This window comes from Ceratotherium simum, chromosome 15, assembly GCF_057802395.1.
Source record: "Ceratotherium simum simum isolate JZ-2026a chromosome 15, ASM5780239v1, whole genome shotgun sequence".
In the NCBI taxonomy this organism is placed as follows: domain Eukaryota; kingdom Metazoa; phylum Chordata; class Mammalia; order Perissodactyla; family Rhinocerotidae; genus Ceratotherium; species Ceratotherium simum.
This window is the reverse complement of record NC_141914.1, coordinates 37,259,553-37,279,057: the sequence shown is the minus strand read 5'-3', so window position 1 is coordinate 37,279,057 and position 19,505 is coordinate 37,259,553. Positions and strand designations below refer to the sequence as shown.

The 19,505-nt window shown below is 41.3% G+C and overlaps 1 protein-coding gene across 3 annotated transcripts in view; it reads right to left on the bottom strand.

The window, feature by feature from the left end:
- IGF2BP2 (insulin like growth factor 2 mRNA binding protein 2) overlaps window positions 1–10,064 on the bottom strand; it is a 151,714-nt gene extending 141,650 nt beyond the window's left edge. For 2 of the 3 annotated variants that reach the window (XM_004424617.3, XM_004424618.3), the window contains exons 1-2: window positions 9,820–10,063; window positions 8,191–8,251 (exon numbers count right to left, since the gene is read on the bottom strand). In XM_004424617.3, coding sequence (XP_004424674.1) covers window positions 8,191–8,251; window positions 9,820–9,997 — 239 coding nt within the window. In that variant the 5' untranslated portion in view covers window positions 9,998–10,063. Of the gene's footprint in view, window positions 1–8,190; window positions 8,252–9,819 lie in introns of all 3 variants that reach the window. The other variant, XM_087439896.1, reaches the window with a different exon arrangement.
- Between the last annotated feature and the right edge of the window lie 9,441 nt (window positions 10,065–19,505).

Sequence of the window (19,505 nt, the reverse complement as noted above, 5' to 3'; positions counted from 1 at the left end):
TACAGATCCTCCCCCAACACTGCATCATATATGTTTTTTACACTTAACTTTCAACCTCAATGATTTTTAAAAAGATCTCTTTATCTTTATATAATTACAAATGCCTCTACTATAGGACTACTTCAAGAGAGTTTCTTCAAGTTATGACTAACACTTTTAGCTGTTTTTCAATTACATTAAACTAAAAATATACTCAATTTCAGTCCCTTATTTTCCTCAGCATATCTGTTGTACACATGTAAATTTTATCCCTTATTCTGAGTTAGGAAAAATATACAAAGTTACTCCATAACCTATGTATACATTATCACAACTTGCTTCCTTGTTGCTAAGGCGCTGTTACTGTATTCAAATTAGATGGACGGCAAGAGTAATAATACAGCCACTGCTTCTGTGAAGCAGGTTTGCTCAGGTCGAAGGAAGAGGTGCTTTGGAGTCTGAAGCTTTACAGCCTTATCTGTGAAAGGGATGAAATACAGAACCCTCCTGGCTGTTTTAAGGATAAAATAAGATATGTAGAAGGCCTAGTCCAGTGCCTAGCACATCAGCTACTCGGCATTAGTTATCTTCCTTCCTCTTCCCCATCTTCTGAGTCAGAATTCCATGGCACATGCAATACTCCACCCTGGACGGTACTAAGTTAAAGAAACGAAATGTGTGCGAAGTTGGAAATCATCCTCTTTCACCTATTTTTTTCTCGATAATTTCTTCCTCCCACCCACCACCACCATAAATATGATAGGACACAAAAATTAAAGTAAACAAGAGGACAAATGCAGGAAAAGTTTACAATTAAGGGGAAATAGACTGTGCTTCACATGCTTAGTATATCTTTTTGAGTGATTATGTCATTAATGAAGAACTCGGAGAACTTTATGGATGCTATCCTATTAATACTCATTCCATCCCCACAGGAGAGGCCAAAGGCCATATTCTGTACAGAAAGTGAAGCAGAGAGAAACAACAAATTTGGAGAAAGACCTGGAAGCTACCAGGAAAACACTTAAACTAAAACACAGTCCTGACCTCCAGCAATGGTTGGCTAAAGCCTGTGAAGAACCCACCCAGTGGTTCCTTGAGCTAGACATTCATTTACCATATGGCATATCATTGACCAAGGCTACCTGTGTAATCTGTGCGGCTCAGATATTTAAAGAAACGTCTTTCTTGCAATGTCCTATTTCATAACACAAGGAATGCAACCACTGAAAAAAGCAATATAACAACAACAACAAAATCCAATCTGCTTAGTTAGGCAAACCCGCCACTTCTGTCTGTGGGCAAGCATGGTGATGGGAGGAGGTAATGCTGCTCATAATTTTAAAATTACCTTTGTTTACTTCTAATTATTTTTTTCTAAAAAACTATAACAAAGGACAGATCATGCAGACTGATGTGAAAATAAGATCTTGGAACGGGTCATTCACAAAAAAATCTATTTTCCTATATTTCTACCACTCTTGAATGTCATCCTTTGAACCTTATACCACTTTGAGTTGATTACTTTAATTAAAAACAGTAAATGCAGGTGAAGTACACCGAAGTGAGAATCAGAAGACTTGTGTTCTATCTAGTCCTAGCTTTACTACTTAATAGCCATGTGGCCTTAGGCAAATTTTTAAATGTCTCTGAGACTGAGTTTTCTCATCTGAAAAAAGGGGATAATATTAATTATCCTATCTTCTTCACATAATTATTATTTGGAATAAATGAAACAATGTGTTGAAGAAGCTGGGACATCATCAGTACTATACGAATATAAGATGGCGGGCACATAAAAATACATCTATCTCCCTAAGATAATACCACTACTATTATTTACATATCAACACAAGGAATTATGAAACAACCTTTCTGGCCATATTTAAAACAAAAATTAAAAATCCAAGCTTCCCCCTAAGGCAAATTCTCACACGTTGGTACATATTAATTATATGATAATGAGAAAAACTGAAAATAGCATTTTCATCAGAATGGTCCCATACATATTTTCCTGGTCATTAGATACAACATTTCATATGATGTAGGTAAATATTAGAAAGTCTAAAACACATCAGAACTCTTAATTTTCATTTATTGGACTTATTAAGATACCTATTTTATGAAACGTTCTTGATAGTAAACAGAATGGGAAAATTCTAACTAAATGTTCACATTTTAAGAAATAAAGTCTAGAACAGATAAATAACTAGGAAATCCAGGAATAAACAAACAAAATGTATCCCAAAAATGCAAGCTTCTTATTTAAGTGAGAACCAAAGGCTCTGGGAAGAGACATATAACTATTAAATGATGGACATGGGGTTAGCTTTTGGACTTCACTGCCTGCTATTAATACAAAAGCATCCATTTTCTCTGGTCTACTTAGTCTACATCTTAATATGCCATCAAACTCTAAACCAAGAACTCTAAACTGTAAAGAAACAGTTATTACATTCCCCCTCCTCTTTGGAAGCCAAAACAACAGAATCTGAATTTTTCTGTAAAAAAATAATTTTTCTTCACTATTTTATGGAAAGACCAGACTAAAGTCCATGATCAAAACAGGAAAAGAAAAACCTTAAAAATAATGCTCTGAGCACTCTGCAATTTTGCTGCCCAAAATAGAACCCATACAGTCCATGCCACCAAATGAAAATTACAAGTTTGTAAGCATGAAGTCAAATTATAAAGTAAAAGATTTTTTAAAATATTTTAATGGTGATAAATGGGAGGAAAGGCTGTTATCTTTACCGGTAGGTGTTTGTTGTTTATTTGCTATTATGTTTTCTTCAATGATAGTGTTTTGAACGACTCCCCAAACTAATTTGAACTTGAATTTGAGTGTAAAAAGAATAAACCTTGACTGATAAATTATTTGGGCATGTTTTGTTAAACAGAACTGTCCCATCCTTCAAATTAAGAAATTAATCTTAACTTTTGAGAGATTATGCTTTTGACTAAAAGTTTTAGAAAATTGGTGTAAAAAATCGGTTTAGCTAAGACCCACCACTCTCCTCTTTAACATCAAAAAGAACACTGAAGATATTTTAGTGGTATTTAAACAGAATTTTTAGAAAAATATTTTTGAAATTCATAATTCAACTTTTTTAACAGCCTTCAAAGAAACCAGTTCAATACTATGCTTCTTCTAATAAAATTGATTCTCAGAGTACTTCTGTTATGCAAAATATACTGCCTTCCATGGTATAGAATCTCTAAATGAAAATGCATATTCAAATCTTGAATTTTCTAACACTTAAAAAATGGTTTTTAGATCATCAAAGCCTTCACAGAATCACTTAGCTAACTCTATTAGTGAGAGGGGACATTGAAGCAAAAAGGGAGGAGAGCTTTTGCATCAGATGGTCCTTCCAGCAGCATGCTCACAGAAAAAGCCACTACAGGTGCCTGTGCCCTGGCTTCCACAAGGTTAACCACCTACAGGAAGTTATGCATGGCTCAAGGCAAATATCACTGCACTTGATTCCCTTTGCCACAAGGTTCAAACACCTAGTGATTTTCATTTCCCTTGTCAAGACTGAGATCCAGAGCAATTATTGCTCAATTAAAGGTTTCCTCCTCTTCCCTCTTGATATCATCTGTCTGAAACTACTGTCCCCCAAAACACACACGTACACACACACACACACCCATGTGCACACACCCCACTGAATCACAGAGATGAAACACTTAGCTCAAATAATATCCTATAACAACTCTGACCAATTGCTCATCTACTTTTGAGGATTTCATTAATAGACTCGGAAGAGTGATTTAGCAGTAGACAGAAAATATTTAGAAAGTTGAAAAGTATCAAATATGTATAAATAGTTCCTGTAGAAATCTGATTTTCACCGCTTTTTTGACTTTTAATAAATGTGCCCAAGTTACTAACCTTTTATGCACATTTCAACATCATTTATATCCCCCCAGTTGAAAAATTGGAGCAACCTCCATAAAATAAAAACATTTACTCAAAATAATAGTGAAATGTTAATTTTGATAGGCAATTAGTTCTAAATCTTCTAATGTCCTTTAAAAATTTTCTTCTTAAAGAAAATATATTGTAATTGAGAGCATTATGTATAAAAAGTGTTGTACAAATATTACTAATCTTCTCTCATCTTCTCTATATAAATGATAATCTCAGGTTAACATAATAAAAAACAAAACTCTGAGACCATCCTTTACTGGTCATCTTATACCCAGCCATAATTACAAGGAAACATTATTATTTTAAAAAACACCTTTGGCAAAAGGATTACATATTACCAAATCACCTTATAGTATTAATGTTTAGGTGTTTAGCTATTTAATACTATAAATTGCTACAATACAATTTAAAATTGATATGAATTTAGAGAATTGGAAAATCAAGCAGGATATAAAATCTATTTTGATTTGTAGATTTCAATGGTTTTAAATATTTAACTAAATAATTTAAAAACATCAAATGACCAGGTTTTTAAAAATGTAAACTAGAATTTTAAACCTACATTATCACCTGAATCATTAAGTAATTTTTTTCTTTATTGCTTCTATTTTAATTCTAATGCTTATCTCTTAAAGGTCACAAAAATGGGTAATTCTCTATGGCATTACCTAGAATCATATGAAAAAATAATTAGCCTTTTTTAAAATGTGAAACTAAATGTCCAACTCAAAGCCAAACCAAAAGTAACCTTACAGTTTGATATATATTTTATATTAATATATGTTATAGCCACACATGAAACCTATATAATTAAATCCAGGCATTAATTTCTAACTCAACAAATTCTTGAAATAGGAGGCTACCATATGATTTTAACCTAATAAAGTCTTTTCTGTTGCTACAAAATTAAAAATTGATGCAGCAAAAGCCTTTGTTGCAGGGAGGACTTGAGGTTGGGTCTTTTTTTTTTTTTTTTTTTTTTGGTATTTAATTCAACTATACACAATGTAGTACATACAAGCAAAATACAATTGAGATACTGTTTTCTTTAACATTCCTATAGGAGACCAAATTCATTTGCATTGGAGAGAACACAATTACTGATTTTTAACTCATGAAAGACAAATTCATAGCTTTTTCCTACACTACCTCATAGTATTCACACCATCTCAGGGAAAGCATGTCTAGCACCACTTAGTTACTTCCTAGAAGTGGGCAGAAATGGCATTTTTTAAAGTTTTGTTTCTCACAGAATCATTCAACTTTAGTTACAAAGCACATTCAGGTTAGTGGATGTCTTAGCTCAAAACAATTTATGTAACATGTGTGCATGCGTGTAGATACATATACAGATATACATATTTTTTAAAACTAAACTCTCATCAACATCAAAGTAAAATTTCTATCAAGGAAGTTTCCACAACTTTTAACAGAATTTTAAATCTCTTACCAGTTTTTCCTCTTTCAGAAATCTTTGACTCATATATACTACCAAAAAATATGAATAGAGAAAAAAGATCCAAAGATTTTTATTCAACAGAGCCTGAAACCAACTTTAGAAAGGACTAGAAATAGATGGTTTGTACATGGTTTACATTACAATAATTTGCATTTAATAAGAATGAAACACATGTGGCAAAAAGAAAAAAGAACTTTCTACTTCTGAGTGACCTTGAGAAAATAATGGTGTCTAGTCTGTCTACTATAATAGCACATATAAAGTGATGCTAGAATGATATTTAACAAAAGACCCAATTGGTAAGCAAATGGCATGCCAATAATTTCATAACTTAAGATAAAAACATCTCTTTCCAAAGTATCATTAGCTTAAAAAAATCTATTTGGAATGTAGATATTAAAACTGATTCTTGGGAACAGAAAGAAGTCTGAAAAATATAAAGAAAATGAGCACTCAACTGCGGAATGATTTTTTAAGTAAGCAAGCAATGAGGATGAATTGTTTTCTTCACATTTTCACTTCAACTAACACAAAAACCACATATGGAACTGACTTGATGCGGACAAATTTACTTCTAACTTGTTAATTTTCATGGAAATGCAACAAAAGAACACCAAAATAGTCACCATATAACATAAAAGCTTTAGTTTCAAATGTCACAGTACCCTGCTTTTTGAAAGCCACCACCGTGGTTGTGCCCTGTCCATGAGTACAGCTGCCTCATCCCAGGAGTCTGAGCTCAGTGCACAACACCAGTCATTAGCCATCTCTCCCTTAGCCTGCAATACAAGTAACTAATTTCTGCCTTTTAAACTAATAAAGGAAAGGAAAAAAAAGATTAAAACCATCCAATCAGAAATGATGCAACCCTCTACAGCAGCAGCTTATGCATACATTTGGTATGTCAGACGTCTTCAGTGCAGTGAATCATACACAGCGCATTTTAATCTACCTCCTAGGTATTTCATATCGCCCACGTGTTCAAAGAAATCATGTACTAATAGGACTGTATACCTCCTAGACTGCTCTTTATTTAAGTAATACTAAAAATCTGGGACATGCTTTCAATTCTGAATTCTTATATAAACACAACAAAATTATTTCAATGATACTCCAGCTAACAGCAAATAACCTCTGCATTTTTGAAAGAAAAAAGTTAAAAAGTAGCATATTTGTGAGAAGTTTTAGGAGATGTTAATGACTTTAGATAAACTAGCATTTCACTTATATTGCAACATTAAATAACGTACTTTGCAACGTGAAATGAGATCCCAACTAACCAAAGTTAAAATTCTAGTGATTTTTACTAATTATAACCCCAAAAAAGGGTCAAAACAGCTCTATAGCCAATAGAATTAGGCATTTATAGAAACATAACCCATCAAATATTTTAGTTGGTTCTTTCAAACCTTGTTCAATATATTCAAATTTTCAAGTGTTGTAAGATGAGTAATTTAAACTTCCAATAAATACTTAATATATCAGAAAGCTTCAATTTGGATTTCTCAAGCAAAAAAAAATTTTTTTAAAGAAAAGTATACAAATTTAGAATACTTAATTGAAAAGTCAATCAGTTACACATTACCTCTTTTCCTAGAGATAAGAAGAACTAGCTTAACAGTACACACGAAACTGCAAATCATAACTTTTACCTCTTTTTTTAAAGGTATTAAGTAGTTTTCTGATATGCCACAGAATCATTTGCAAACAAAAGATATTCTGTTGCCTAGTTAAAATAAAACATTTCTGGAAACGTGCACACAATTTTTTAAAAACCTGTTTAACAAAACATCTAAGTAGTTATAAAATTAAGATTGTTTTAAAATCTATTCAATCCTGGCAAAAATCAAGTGGCTACCCTATTGAGTATCACAAATTGTAAAGGTGGTAAATCAAAGACTTCACTTGGAGTCTCCAGTTCAGCTGCTTAATGACTAATGGTGAAGAAATGTATGTGAATGGGATACAAACTAAGTTAGGACACATAGGAGAAAAAAAATCTAAGAATGAGTAATAAAGGGCCCAAATTTAAAGTCCACAATAAACTTTAAACAAAGATGTTCTCCCTCATTCTCTCCTCATAGACAGATATTCTCATGAAAGCAAATCACTGTGGAGAAACCCAACCTCCACAAAACTTTTCACTCCTTCATTAACAACAGTGCACTTTAATATAACTATGGATTTCACAGTGATATTTGTTTAGCCTCAAATATATCTTAAAAGCAACAACAACAACAAGAAAACGCTTAGAAGCAATATTCAGTAGGCTCAGTGACTACAAAAGTCTGGCTTTTAACTGCCATCCAATCCAAACAACCTACTTCTTTAGAGTACTATGCAAAATATTGACCCCTTACTGAATTATTTTATTATTCAACATTAAGCTATCTAAAAAAGAAAACTAATTAATCGCGAAGTTTAGTTAAGCAATTTAGCTGACACAGTAAATATTTACTCTTAACATCTCACAGGAAGTCTTCACAAGCATTTGTAGCCATTGTGTTGGGGGCAGCGGTGGGAGTAGGGGGGTGGGAGGCGAGTTTTGATAAACAAGTTAAACGATCCCAGCGAATTTAACGTAGCTAGTGTTTGCCACCCCCCACCCCCAATAAGGCACCAGATATTTTCCAAGTACAGTAAACACCTTATATAATGAAAGTAAAAAATGCAACTTTCTAAACTATGTTATCTCCCCTAACAAAACAAACAAAAGCCTTTTTAAAAACTATAAAAGCACATTTTTAAAATTTGAGTGTGTTTTTTTACTTATACGTAAGCCCAATCACAAAATAACTAAGCAAAATATATTTACCTGAGCTTTTTAGAGACTGAGTAATCAACTTCCATGATTTTCCCATGCAATTCCACTTTACCTTTAAAACAGAAATTAAAGCACTCAGAACCTTCCTGAGATGAAACCCGCGGGGGTCTAGGAGGGGCACGCACAGAACTCCACGCTCCGGCTCCGCCTTCGGGCGCCCTCAAGGGATCTCCTACCCGGCTCGAGCTGGGCAAACTTGGTTCCCAGTGGGAAGAAGGGTGGGCGCCCCGGGTCTCGGGATGAGGTGGGAAGGGTGCGAACCCGGATCCGACCCCAGGTATAGCTGTGGGTGGCATTACCGGAAAAACAAATTTAATAAAGAGCGGCGCCAATTTGAAAGGATGAGCTCATTTGAAACTCAAGCTGCAGGGCTGGCTCGGCCCCGCTCCTCTCCCGGCCCCCACCTCTCCATTCCGCTACCCCGGGACCCGAAGGCTCCGCTGTGCCGCCCTCCCTGCCCTCTCCTCCCCGTGGCCCCGAGAAGACGCGCCGAAGCCCCCCGGGGTCCGCTGCTGCGAGAGCCCAGTCGCCGCCGGCTTCTGGGTGTCACTCTGGCCTCGCCGCCGCCCCGCCCCCACCCCGCGCGCCGGTGGGGAAGGGGCTCCGGCCCGGCCGGGATTCGGGGGGCGCAGGCTCCTGGCCTGGGGGCGAGCGCGGCTCCGAGCGGTGCGTGTGCGAGAGGGAGAGTTGGTGAGTGCGCGCGCGCGCGAGTGTGTGTGTGTCGCTCTCCGTCTCCCGTCTGGGCTCCAGCGCTCTCGCGGGCCCCCCGGTCGCCTTTTCTCCGGTTCTCAGCCCGGGCCCCCACCGAGTTGAGACAGGGCACCTCGTAAAAAGGTGCTTCTGGCCGAGCGGGAGGCGGGGGGACAGGCGGCGGAAAGCCCCCAGCCCCGAGTTCTTCTCAATAAAATCGGACAAAAAATTCAGAGAAAAATAGGAGCGCTTGAGAGACGAGCGAAAGGGGACTGAGGTTCGGCAGAGGACCGAGAGAGATGTGCCGTCGTGCAGGGGCTGGGGTGGGGGGAGCCCCGAAACCTCGGAGGGGATCATCAGGGAGGTGCCGAGGGGGTGCCGAAAGTGGGGGTCCGCGGGGCGAGGTGGGGAGGGGGCTCGAAAGGAGAGTGCGGCTCAGGGGACGCCAGAGGGCGAGAGGTCCTGGGCACGAGGCACGGGAAGGGGTAAGGTCCGGTCAAGGGAGAAGGAGATGCAGGATTTGAGGGGGGGTCCCTGACAAAGAGGGTGACCGGAAGGTCAGGGAAGAGGGGGGCTGGGGGCTCTCGGAGGATGGGGGTGGGGGAACTCTGCAGAGCAGCTCGGGGAGCCAGGCGAACGAAGGGTGCTCCCAGAGAGCGAGCGAGCCTCGGGGACCCTTGGAGCGGCACGGGGGTCGCCCTAGGGCCGCGGCTCGGAGGGCAAGAGGTGAGTCCGGAGCTGTGGGGGGAGGGGCGCGGGCCGTCCCAGGAGCGGGCCGGCGGGGAGAGTTGAGGGTCTGGTGCGTGGAAGTGAGCGTGCGGGCGCGGGAGCCCCCGCCGGGCGCCGCCCGCAGGGCTCGGCCTCCCTCCGGGCGCCGTCCCGGCCTGAGCAGGGCGAGGCGGGGGGAGGGGGACAGCGCCGACTGCTCACCCGAGAGGGTCTCGATGGCGCGGATGGCCCAGTTCTGGTCGGGGTAGTCCACGAAGGCGTAGCCGGACTTGAGCAGGACCTGTCCCGCCAGGGGCAGCTTCCTGTCCCCGAAGAGCTGCCGGAGGTCGTCGGCGGTGACGGCGGGGCTCAGGTTCCCTATGTAAAGCTTGTTCATCATCCGTCTCTTCCCCGAGAGCCCGCGGCTCCCCCGGCCCGGTACCCGGCGCTCCTCGGCTCCTCCGCTGCCCTCGTCTCTCCTCCTCCTCCTCCGCCCCCCCTCCCCGCCCTCCGCCCGCCCGCCACCCACCCCCACCCTCAGCCTGGCTCCCCCCACCGCGGCCGGCCCGGCCCGCCCGGGGGCAGAGGCGGAGGCGGGGACTCGGCGCGGCTGCCTCCTCGGGGCAGAGTCCCGGGCCGGGCGGCGGCGCGCGGACAAAGCGCTCTCTCTGCCTCCCTCTCTCTCCCTCTCAAGGCGGTGGCGGGAGGAGGAGCAGCGGCGGGCGGCGGCAGCGCACCCCGCGTGTGTCTGTGTGAGAGTTTGTACGGGCGTGTGCGCAGCCGAGAGTGAGCGAGCGAGCGCCCCCTCCCCGCCCCGCGCCGCTGCGCCCCTCGCCTCGCGCCCCCCGCGCTCCGAGCGCTCCGCGCGGCTACCCGGGCTTCTGCCCCGCGCCGGGCGGGCGGAAGCGGGTCGCGGCCGGGGGCTGGGGCTCCCGGGCGCCAGAACCCCGGGCGGGCGCGGCGCAGAGGCCGGGCGAGCGGCGGGGAGGAGAAGGCGCGCCCCGGGCGCGGGTGGGAGTGCGCGAGGGGGCGCGGGGGAGCGGTTAGGAGCCGCAGGCGTGGGAGGGAGAGGGGCTGTGGGAGAGCGTGGAAGGGGTGTGCGCAAGGTGGACCGGATGTGCGAGCGCGGCTGCCAGGGCCAGCGGGAAGGTGTGTCTCGGAGGTGAGAGGCGAGGGCAGGCTGGGAGACAACAACTTTCGCGGCGAGTTGGCCGAGTCTGGCGCCCTGCGCGTTCCCGGGCGGAGCGCTCGCTCCGAAACCCGCTCCCCGCCCCGCTCTCCGGGGCGACCGGGCGGCGCGTGTGGTCGAGGGATCGCGGACCGGAGTCGGGACGCTTGGGGTCCGGGGCTGGCCGGGCCCTCCCGGACAGTGCACCCCGGGGAAGTTGCTCCCGGCCCTGGGCCTCAGTTTCCCGGCCCGTGAGGGGAGACGGCAGGCCAGAGCGGAGTCACGTCCCCTCCGCCCGCACCCTGTGCGCCCGGAACCCCGCGGCGGGCTGCAGCCTGACGTTGGCAGCTGCTCTCTATTCTGGGAAGTGCCGAGGGCTTCCCGAGCGGCCGCTGCGAAGCCAGGTGGCGGGTGGGGAGGCAGCGAGGAGGGGGCAGGGGCTGCGTCCGGGAGGACGAACGCTCGCTGCAAGGCTGCGAGGCCGGTTCAGTCCCATAGCCAGGGTGGTGGGAGGCGAGGGTGGCTGGAAGCGGAGGTGCTCGGGCTGTGGAGGAGTTCCCCGAGCATTGGGAAGGGCCCGGAGAGGAAAGAGGTCCTTCCAAGCGGAGGAAACAACGTGACCGACGGAAGAGGCAGGGTTGGGATGAGAGCAGCCCGAGCCGAGGGGCTAGGGAAGGAGCCAGATAGACTGGAAGCCGGTTGCGAGTTCCGGGGCCCGGCTGGAAGTCTGGTGGTTAGAGCCTGGTCCCAGCCAGAAAATGAAATTCCCCAGGAAAGAAGAAAATTGGCAGGATTCAGAGGTGAAGAGGCAGAATAAGATTCCAAGATCTGGACTTCTGGGGGCCTCAAAAGAGGTGATGGTTTGACCGGAGAAATGTGGGTTTTTTGACGGCATTGGGGGTTTCTTGGTGGAGAAGCCACAAATGTAGGGTTGGAACAGGTTCGGGTCTTCTGGCTGGTGTGTGAAGTACTGTGTTGGAGAGGGTCGCGGAAGCAGGGCTTATTAAAAAAGATACACGTTCCCAGGCGCCTTTGACGACTGGGAGCCTGGATTTTTTATTGTCCGCAAGTACTCTCAGGTGATTCTTGTTCGGGAAACATTGGCGGGTGGAAGGCCTATCTGCTGAGGACTCAGACCTTCCTCCTTTCTGCCCCCAGCTGTGTGGCCTAGAATGTTCCAGCATCTCTGAGCCCAAGTTACTTCATCTATAAAAAGAGGACAAAACATAACTCTTGCAGGGCTGTGGTGAGGGCTACATGAAGGATAACTGAGTAGTGTGTTGAGACACGGTGGACCCTTTTTTTCATTTCTTTCCCCCGGAAACTTGTAAGCTTTAAAATACTTTCTTTTGGGGAAGCAGAGCTCCTTAAATAATTACTTGTTCAGAGGAGAAAATAATGTATTCATTCTCGCCTAGATATTTGCAGTTACTTGAATTCTGGCCTTGGTCTCAAATATTCATGTATTTCCTCTCTCTAGAAGAGGAATTGGATTTTACTACTTCTGGAGTTGGGAATGGACTTTGCCTTTATTCCTCAAACAAATAGAAAAACTAGGTATGGATGCTTCCCTACCTATGTTCCCTGAAATGTAGCAGAGAATGACAAATGAAAACTACTGTATGTGCATATATCTCAGCAGACTGGGAGGTAACTATCTTCAGATTATTTGCACAAATGCCTTAATTGGTATGGTCACCTTCATATTATAGGGCAGCATGTTTGCTTATTTTTTTTTCCAGTAATTCAAAGTTACATGTTCTAAAAGAGAAATGAGAGTGGCAGAGATAATAGGTGTCATTCTTTTGTGAAGGGTTAGTAAAATTGTTTTTTGTTGTATAATATTTTCAGACGTGTCAATTCCTTGGTCCTATTGCAAACTCGCAAACATTTTAGCGTGGATTCTCTAGTGGGCAGCAAGCATCTAAGGATTCTTGGCAGAGGTGACTTCTGGTGAACTCTTCTACCCTGTTTCACCAGGTCACTTGCAAACTTTTTTCTGAGAAATAACTGCTCTTTGCTGTCATTTGTGTCTTTTGTCCTGCTGGTGGTTTGTAAACAGTGGTGCTTCATAAGGGCTTGAATGGTAAGTGTGATGGAGGACACGTTCCCACCACACCTCTGATTTGTAGCACCCACAGTTCCTTATCCTAGAATTCAGAGTTGTTCTTTCACATGATAGAGTGTGGGGGACAACAAGGGGACAGCCCCCCAGTGCAAACCCAGAAATCCAGAGGTCATTGCCCTTGCCTGAGAAAACTTTATTTTCTACCTGTTTTTTTTCCTGAGTTCCCCTAACTCAACCCTCCATTTCAGAGATGAAATGGAGATTGATCTGGATTGAATTTAAGCCTGATAAGCCAAGATTTTATGAATGTTTAACTTAGGTCAAATGTTGGAGAAATTCTTGCAGCAGGCATATTACTTTTAAAAGCATCTATTAACCTTTTCGCCAAGAGTTTCAAAGGCAGTACAGTTCCTCATGGTTTTCCAATGATTTTTGGGGGCAGGATGGTAGTAAGGTGGCTGGGACAAGATTTCTTAGCGTCACTCTGCAGGTAGGAAGACTGAGGCCCAGGAAAGTAGAAGAATTTCTTCCTGGTCATACAGAGGACTTTAAACATTACTGGCAAACACATTTTAGCCTAACAAAGAGCCCATGAAGTATTAAGGCTTCATATTGGACTTTCATGACCAAAATATTTCTGTCCATGGACAGAGCACCTTCTGATAGCATCACTGTGGTGGCCTTAACGTTTTGAATCAACAAAACCGCCATGGAAATGTTTTTGCTCAACTAATGGTGGTGGTCAGTATGGCCAATGTTTGTAGGTAGTGTAAAGAGTTGGGAGGGAAGATGAAGTGTATTTGCTGGAAGGTTGTGGGAAAAACAGTATTTGGAGATAATTCAGTATTTGGTAATACAGTATTTGATGATGTCAGCACCTGCCTGCTCGTTGGGAATGATTTGGTGGTAAGGTAACCTTCTTTAGACACCTTTTCTTGAGTTAGTAGAAGAGAAATTGTCTGACCTTAGCTGAGTTAATTCACCTCTCTGAGCTTTGGATTCCTCATTTGTAAAATAGCCCAACCTACTTCCTCACCATAAACTCCAGGTCCCCTGCACTTTTCCTGTTTCCCAAATACTGGGCCATCTCAGAGCTCTGCCCCTTTGCACGTATTGCTCCCTTTCCCTGGAATGCATTTTTTTCCCACTGGTAAACTCCTGCTTCTTCCTCTGACTTGACCCCAGGATACATACAGCACTTCATTCATACAAATAAAAAATATCTAGTGGTGATGGTTTCCTGACTTTGTGAACAGACTAAAAACCACTGTGAATTTTATGGTATGTGAATTAAGTGTCAATTTTTTAAAATTGTATGAGGAAAAAAAGTCTTTTCTACTGTATGGTGAATTTCTGGAGAAATGTCTTTTTCACCCTTTTGTCAGTATTTTTTTCACCCTTTTGTCAGTATCAAACCTGGCACATAATGGCAACTTAGGTAATATTTGTTGACTAAACAGTGACCATCTGAGGTTTGCTCTAAGGATTAAATGAAAATGTGTGTGATGGTACCTGTTTTGCATGACACTTGACATGTAGCAGGAGAAAGTGTTCACTTTTCTCCCTTTGTTGAATTCATTCATTCATTCATGGCATTACACCATGTTAGGCACTAAGGATACAGAAATAAACATCTTGCTCTCAAGGAGTTTATGATCAGTGGGGGAGGCAGATGTATAAATAGATTATAGTATGTTATTAGAGGTACCATAAAAGACTTTGTGAGCATAGAGGAGAGACCATCTTATTTAGCCTAAGGTCAAGGAGGGGATCATCATGGAAGAACTGATGTTGGAAATGGGTTTTAAAAGATAGCTAGTGATTTGCTAGGATAGGAGAAGGAGTGGGAGAGGAAATGCCTCCTGAGCAGAAGGAATAGCATATGCAAAGGCACAGAGACATAAAGAAAGCATCTGCTCCACACCTAAAATCGAATCCAAATGTGGATTCAGAAATAAGTTTGAGAAAAGAGGACAAAAAATAATGTAAAAAAATTTTTTTTCAGAATTAAAGTCATGGATCTCCTGATTAAAATGGTTTACTCAACACCCAGCACAAAAGATCCAGAGCAAAAGCACATCATTGTGAAATTTAGAGCTCAGTCAAATTATAAAAGCATCTGGGAGAAAATAGGTCGCGTAAGAAGGATTTGGAAAGAATGTGAATGTATTTTTCTAAAACGTAAAGGAAACTAGAAAGCAGTAGAGCACTGCCTTCAAAACTGAATGGAAATTATTTTCAATCTAGAATTCTAACCTAGTTAGACCATCATTTAAAAAGACATGCAGGGATTCAGACATGCCCCCATTTTGGGAAAGTACTGGAGGACAAGTGCCAGCAAAACCATGGAAGAGGAAGACATGGGATTTGAGAAATGGAATCCAACCCAGGAGACTATGAATAGAAGATCCAGAATGCCAGCAATGCAGCCGTCCAAAGAGCAACCAGTATAGATTGAAACAAGAAGATAGATGGCTTAGAAAGTGAGGACTTCAAGGAACAAAAAAAATGGAACTTGTGTATGAATGCATAGTAATTATTTCTGATAGGATGCTAGGCATGTTGGAGCATTTGGAAAAAATTAACCACAGGTATATGGAAAACTAGGCAAATGGAAAAACAAGGAAATCATTAACTCTCAGAAAAACAAATGGTCATACAAGAAAGGAGCAATGGTTGTAGGCTCAACAGTGAAAAATATTTGTACAGTCATAATGTGAACACTGATGTATTATTCAAACTATATAAAGAGAACTTACAAATCAGAAAAAGACAGCCATTAGAAAAATGAGAAAAAATATAAATGGACTAATTTGCAGAAGATGAAACTCAAATGGACAATAAGCTCAACTCATGAGTAATTGGGAAAATTAAAACTGTTCGCAAACATCAAATTGACAAAAGTTTTAAAATTCTGATGATACAAGATATTGCTGAAGCTGTGGAGCATCAGAAACAACCATCCACACTGCTGGCAAGAGTGTCCATTGGTGCAATTACTCTGAAGAGCAATTTATCAATATCTAGTAAAACTGGAGATATAGGCCCTTAGCACTCCTTGGCAATCATTCTTCCATTCTCCTAGAAGGCCTTTTCGTATCACCTCATCTCTCTTCACACCCTTCCAGTTGCTCTTCATCCACCCTAGGTGTCGGCTGAAAGCCTCGCTTTCCATTTCACTGAGAAAATAGAAGCAATCAGAAGAGCACTTCAACAAATTCCCACTATATCTGCCCACATACCTGCATCTGAGCCCGTAGACTGCTGCCTTCTCTCCTTTTACTATGGACAACTATGCATGATCCAGAAGAGGAAAAAACTGATGACTTCAGAGAAAACGAATAAACATGCATACTGTTTGACCTGGCAATTTCTCCTTTAAAGAAATTCTACATGTGCACAAGGAAGCATATACCAGTTTCGTTGTATCACTAGAATAGTGAAAAATGGAACTCAAGTGTCCATCAGCAAGAAAATGGATTAAAAAAATAAATTGTGATATAGTCATAAATTGAATATTATACATGAGGTCAAGTATGCACATTATTCTTTTTCTCTGGAATCATGAGTTTTTCCCTCTGGATGAAATAGCCTACGTGGATCAACATTAAAAAGCAAAACATATCATGCTGAGTGAAAAGTTATGTTGTAGAAGGAAGTGTTTGTTATGATAGTATTTATAAAATCTGAACACATGCAAAACAATTCTATTGCTGATATGGACATTTGTATGGTATAAATGTATAAAAACATGCATGGGGACTGAGAGACTTCAAATTTGAGATAATGATTATCTTTGGAAAGCTCCAAGTTTGGGATAAGGGAATAGGAGATGGAGGGGCACACGTGGAATTTCCATTTTAACTATTTTTTGTTTTTAAAGCTGGGTGGTGGGTAAATGGGTGTTATCTTTTTTTACCTCTTCAGTAATAAAATTTTTATTTATCTGGCAGAGGATGATTCTCAAACCAGGTTAAGCATCATAATCATCGGAAGAACTTTAAAAATACAGATTCACAAGACACACCACTAGAACTCCTGAACCAAAAATTTCAGAGCTGGGGCCCAGGAATCTACATTTTTTAAAAACTAAAAATTTTTTGTTATATATATAAATTTATATATAAATATATGTAACATATATAAAATGCTAGACTGTTAATATATAACATTATTTATATAAATATAAAATGTTAGACTTACAGGAAGGTTGCAAGAATGGTACAAAGAAGTCCTATATACTGTACCCAGGTTCCCCAAATGTTAACATTTTACCACATTTGTTTTATCCTTTTCTCTTTCTCTGAACCATTTGAGAGTAAACTGCAGACAGGATGTCCCTTTATGCCTAAAGCCTTCAGTTTATACCTACTGAAAAAAAGAACTGTCTATATAACGCCAGTACAGTAGTCCCCCCTTATCCACGGTTTTGCTTTCTGCAGTCAACTGCAGTCTGAAAATATTAAATGGAAAATTCCAGAAATAAACAATTCACAGTTTTAAATTGTGTGCTTGTTCTGAGTAGTGTGGTGAAATCTCTCTGCCTTGCTCAGTCCCATCTGGGACGTGAATCATCTCCAGGTATCCACTCTATGTGCTACCTGCCCGTCATTAGTCACCTAGTAGCTGTCTTGGTTATCAGATCAACTTGTCATGGTATCAAAGTGCTTGTGTTCAAGTAACTCTTATTTTACTTAATAATGGCCCCAAAGTGCAAGAGTAATGCTGGCAATTCAGATATACCAAAGAGAAGCCATAAAGTGCTTCTTTTTGTGAAAAGCTTCTTAAGTGAAAAGGTGGAAGTTTTTGACTTAATAAGAAAAAAATCATATGCTGAGATTGCTAAGATCTATAGTAACTTTTATTACAGTGTATTATTATAATTGTTCTATTTTTATTAGTTATTGTTAATCTCTTACTGTGCCTAATCTATAAATTAAACTTCATCCTAGGTATGTATATATAGGAAAAAACAGTGCATCTAGGGTTCGGTACTATCTGCAGTTTCAAGCATCCTCTGGGAGTTTTGGAAGGTATACTCTGCGAATAAGGGGAGGCTACTGTATAATGATCAAAACCAGGAAATGAACATTAATACTATTATGTAATCTACAACCCTATTTCAGATTTCACCAATTTTGTCGATAATTGTTATAGCAAAAGAAAATCCCAAATCGTGTTGAATTTGGTTGTTTTGTCTCTACTCTCCTTTACTGTGGACAGTTCCTCAGTCTGTCTTTGTTTTCATTGTTGACATTGTTGACAAAAACAGGCTACTGATTTGGTTGAATGCCCCTCAATTTGAGTTTGTCTGATGTTTCCTCATGATTAGATTTAGGTTGTAGATTTTCTTGCAGGAATACCACAGAAGTGATATTGTGCATTGTATCAGGAGACACATAATGCTGATTTGTCCCATTACCAACTTGGGTGATAATAACTGATCACTTGCTGACGGTGGTGTGTGCCAAGTTTCTCTATTATAAAGTTACTAAGTATCTCTTTGAAATACTTTGAAACTATGTAAATACTCTTATTACTCCTCAGAATTTCAACCATTAGTTTTAGTACCTATTGTTGATTCTTGGGTAGATTAATTATTATTATTATTATGGTTGCCGAATGTTAATTCTAATTTCATCATTACTTTTATATTTATTAGTTGGCTTTTTATTGTAAGGAAGAGCTTTCCCTTCTCCCCCATTTATTATATCAGTGTGGACTAATGGATTCTTATTTTATTCAAAGTGTTATACACTTTTACTATCATCAAGTATTTTGATGCTCAGATTGTCCCAGATATGGCCAGAGAGAACCCCTTCAAGCTGGAGCCTGTGAACTTCTGACATTGTTCCAGGTTTGTACATTCTCTGCTTCACTCCTGGAGCCCTGGTGCTCCTTTAGCAGAGAACAGTATTTGGAAACCAAGATCTGCGTGCTGGATATGCTCATTGCTACTGGAATACTTTTGATTCTAGACACTCTCAGCAGAAAGAGCTAGGAAATAGATTATGTATGTAAATGCACACATATCCAGCTCTATATCAGTCTATATTTACCTGTCTATTACTATATTAAAAATGACAAGTTTACACTGATACCTCTGACTCCAGTGAAACGCTACAGGATTCATCCTCTCCTCCTCCCCACTTTTCATATTTGCGGCTCTCCTCTAACAGTAAGAAACTTGGCTCCCATTATCCACAATAGATTTACTTATTTGCTCAGTCCTAGAATACACAGAATTGGTAAGCCATGCTTCTGCGAAAAAGAAGGCTACTAACTAGGCTTCTAACTATTTAATATTAGTTTAGAGTTCTTTTGTGTTTAGCTTGAGGGTATACAGTCTAAATACAGTGTTCAAAAGTTACTTGAGTTTTATTTCCCCCTTCAGTGTTGGCTATCATTTGAAATTTGGTTGGTTCATTCGTTTTTTTACATTTTAGTTTTTCCCTCCATCTTTGCTGATTTTATTTTTCTCTTTTAGTTATTGTTGAGTATGTAGAACATTAACAAGGTTCCAAAACACAGAAGGGATAGTCAGAGGATTTCCATCCGCTCTGCATTCCTTCTATTCTATCCAGCCCATTCCCACCCAATCCCCGAGGGTAACCGATCTTATTAGTCTCTGGTTTATCTTTGCTGTGTTTCTTTTTGCACAAATGAACGTAT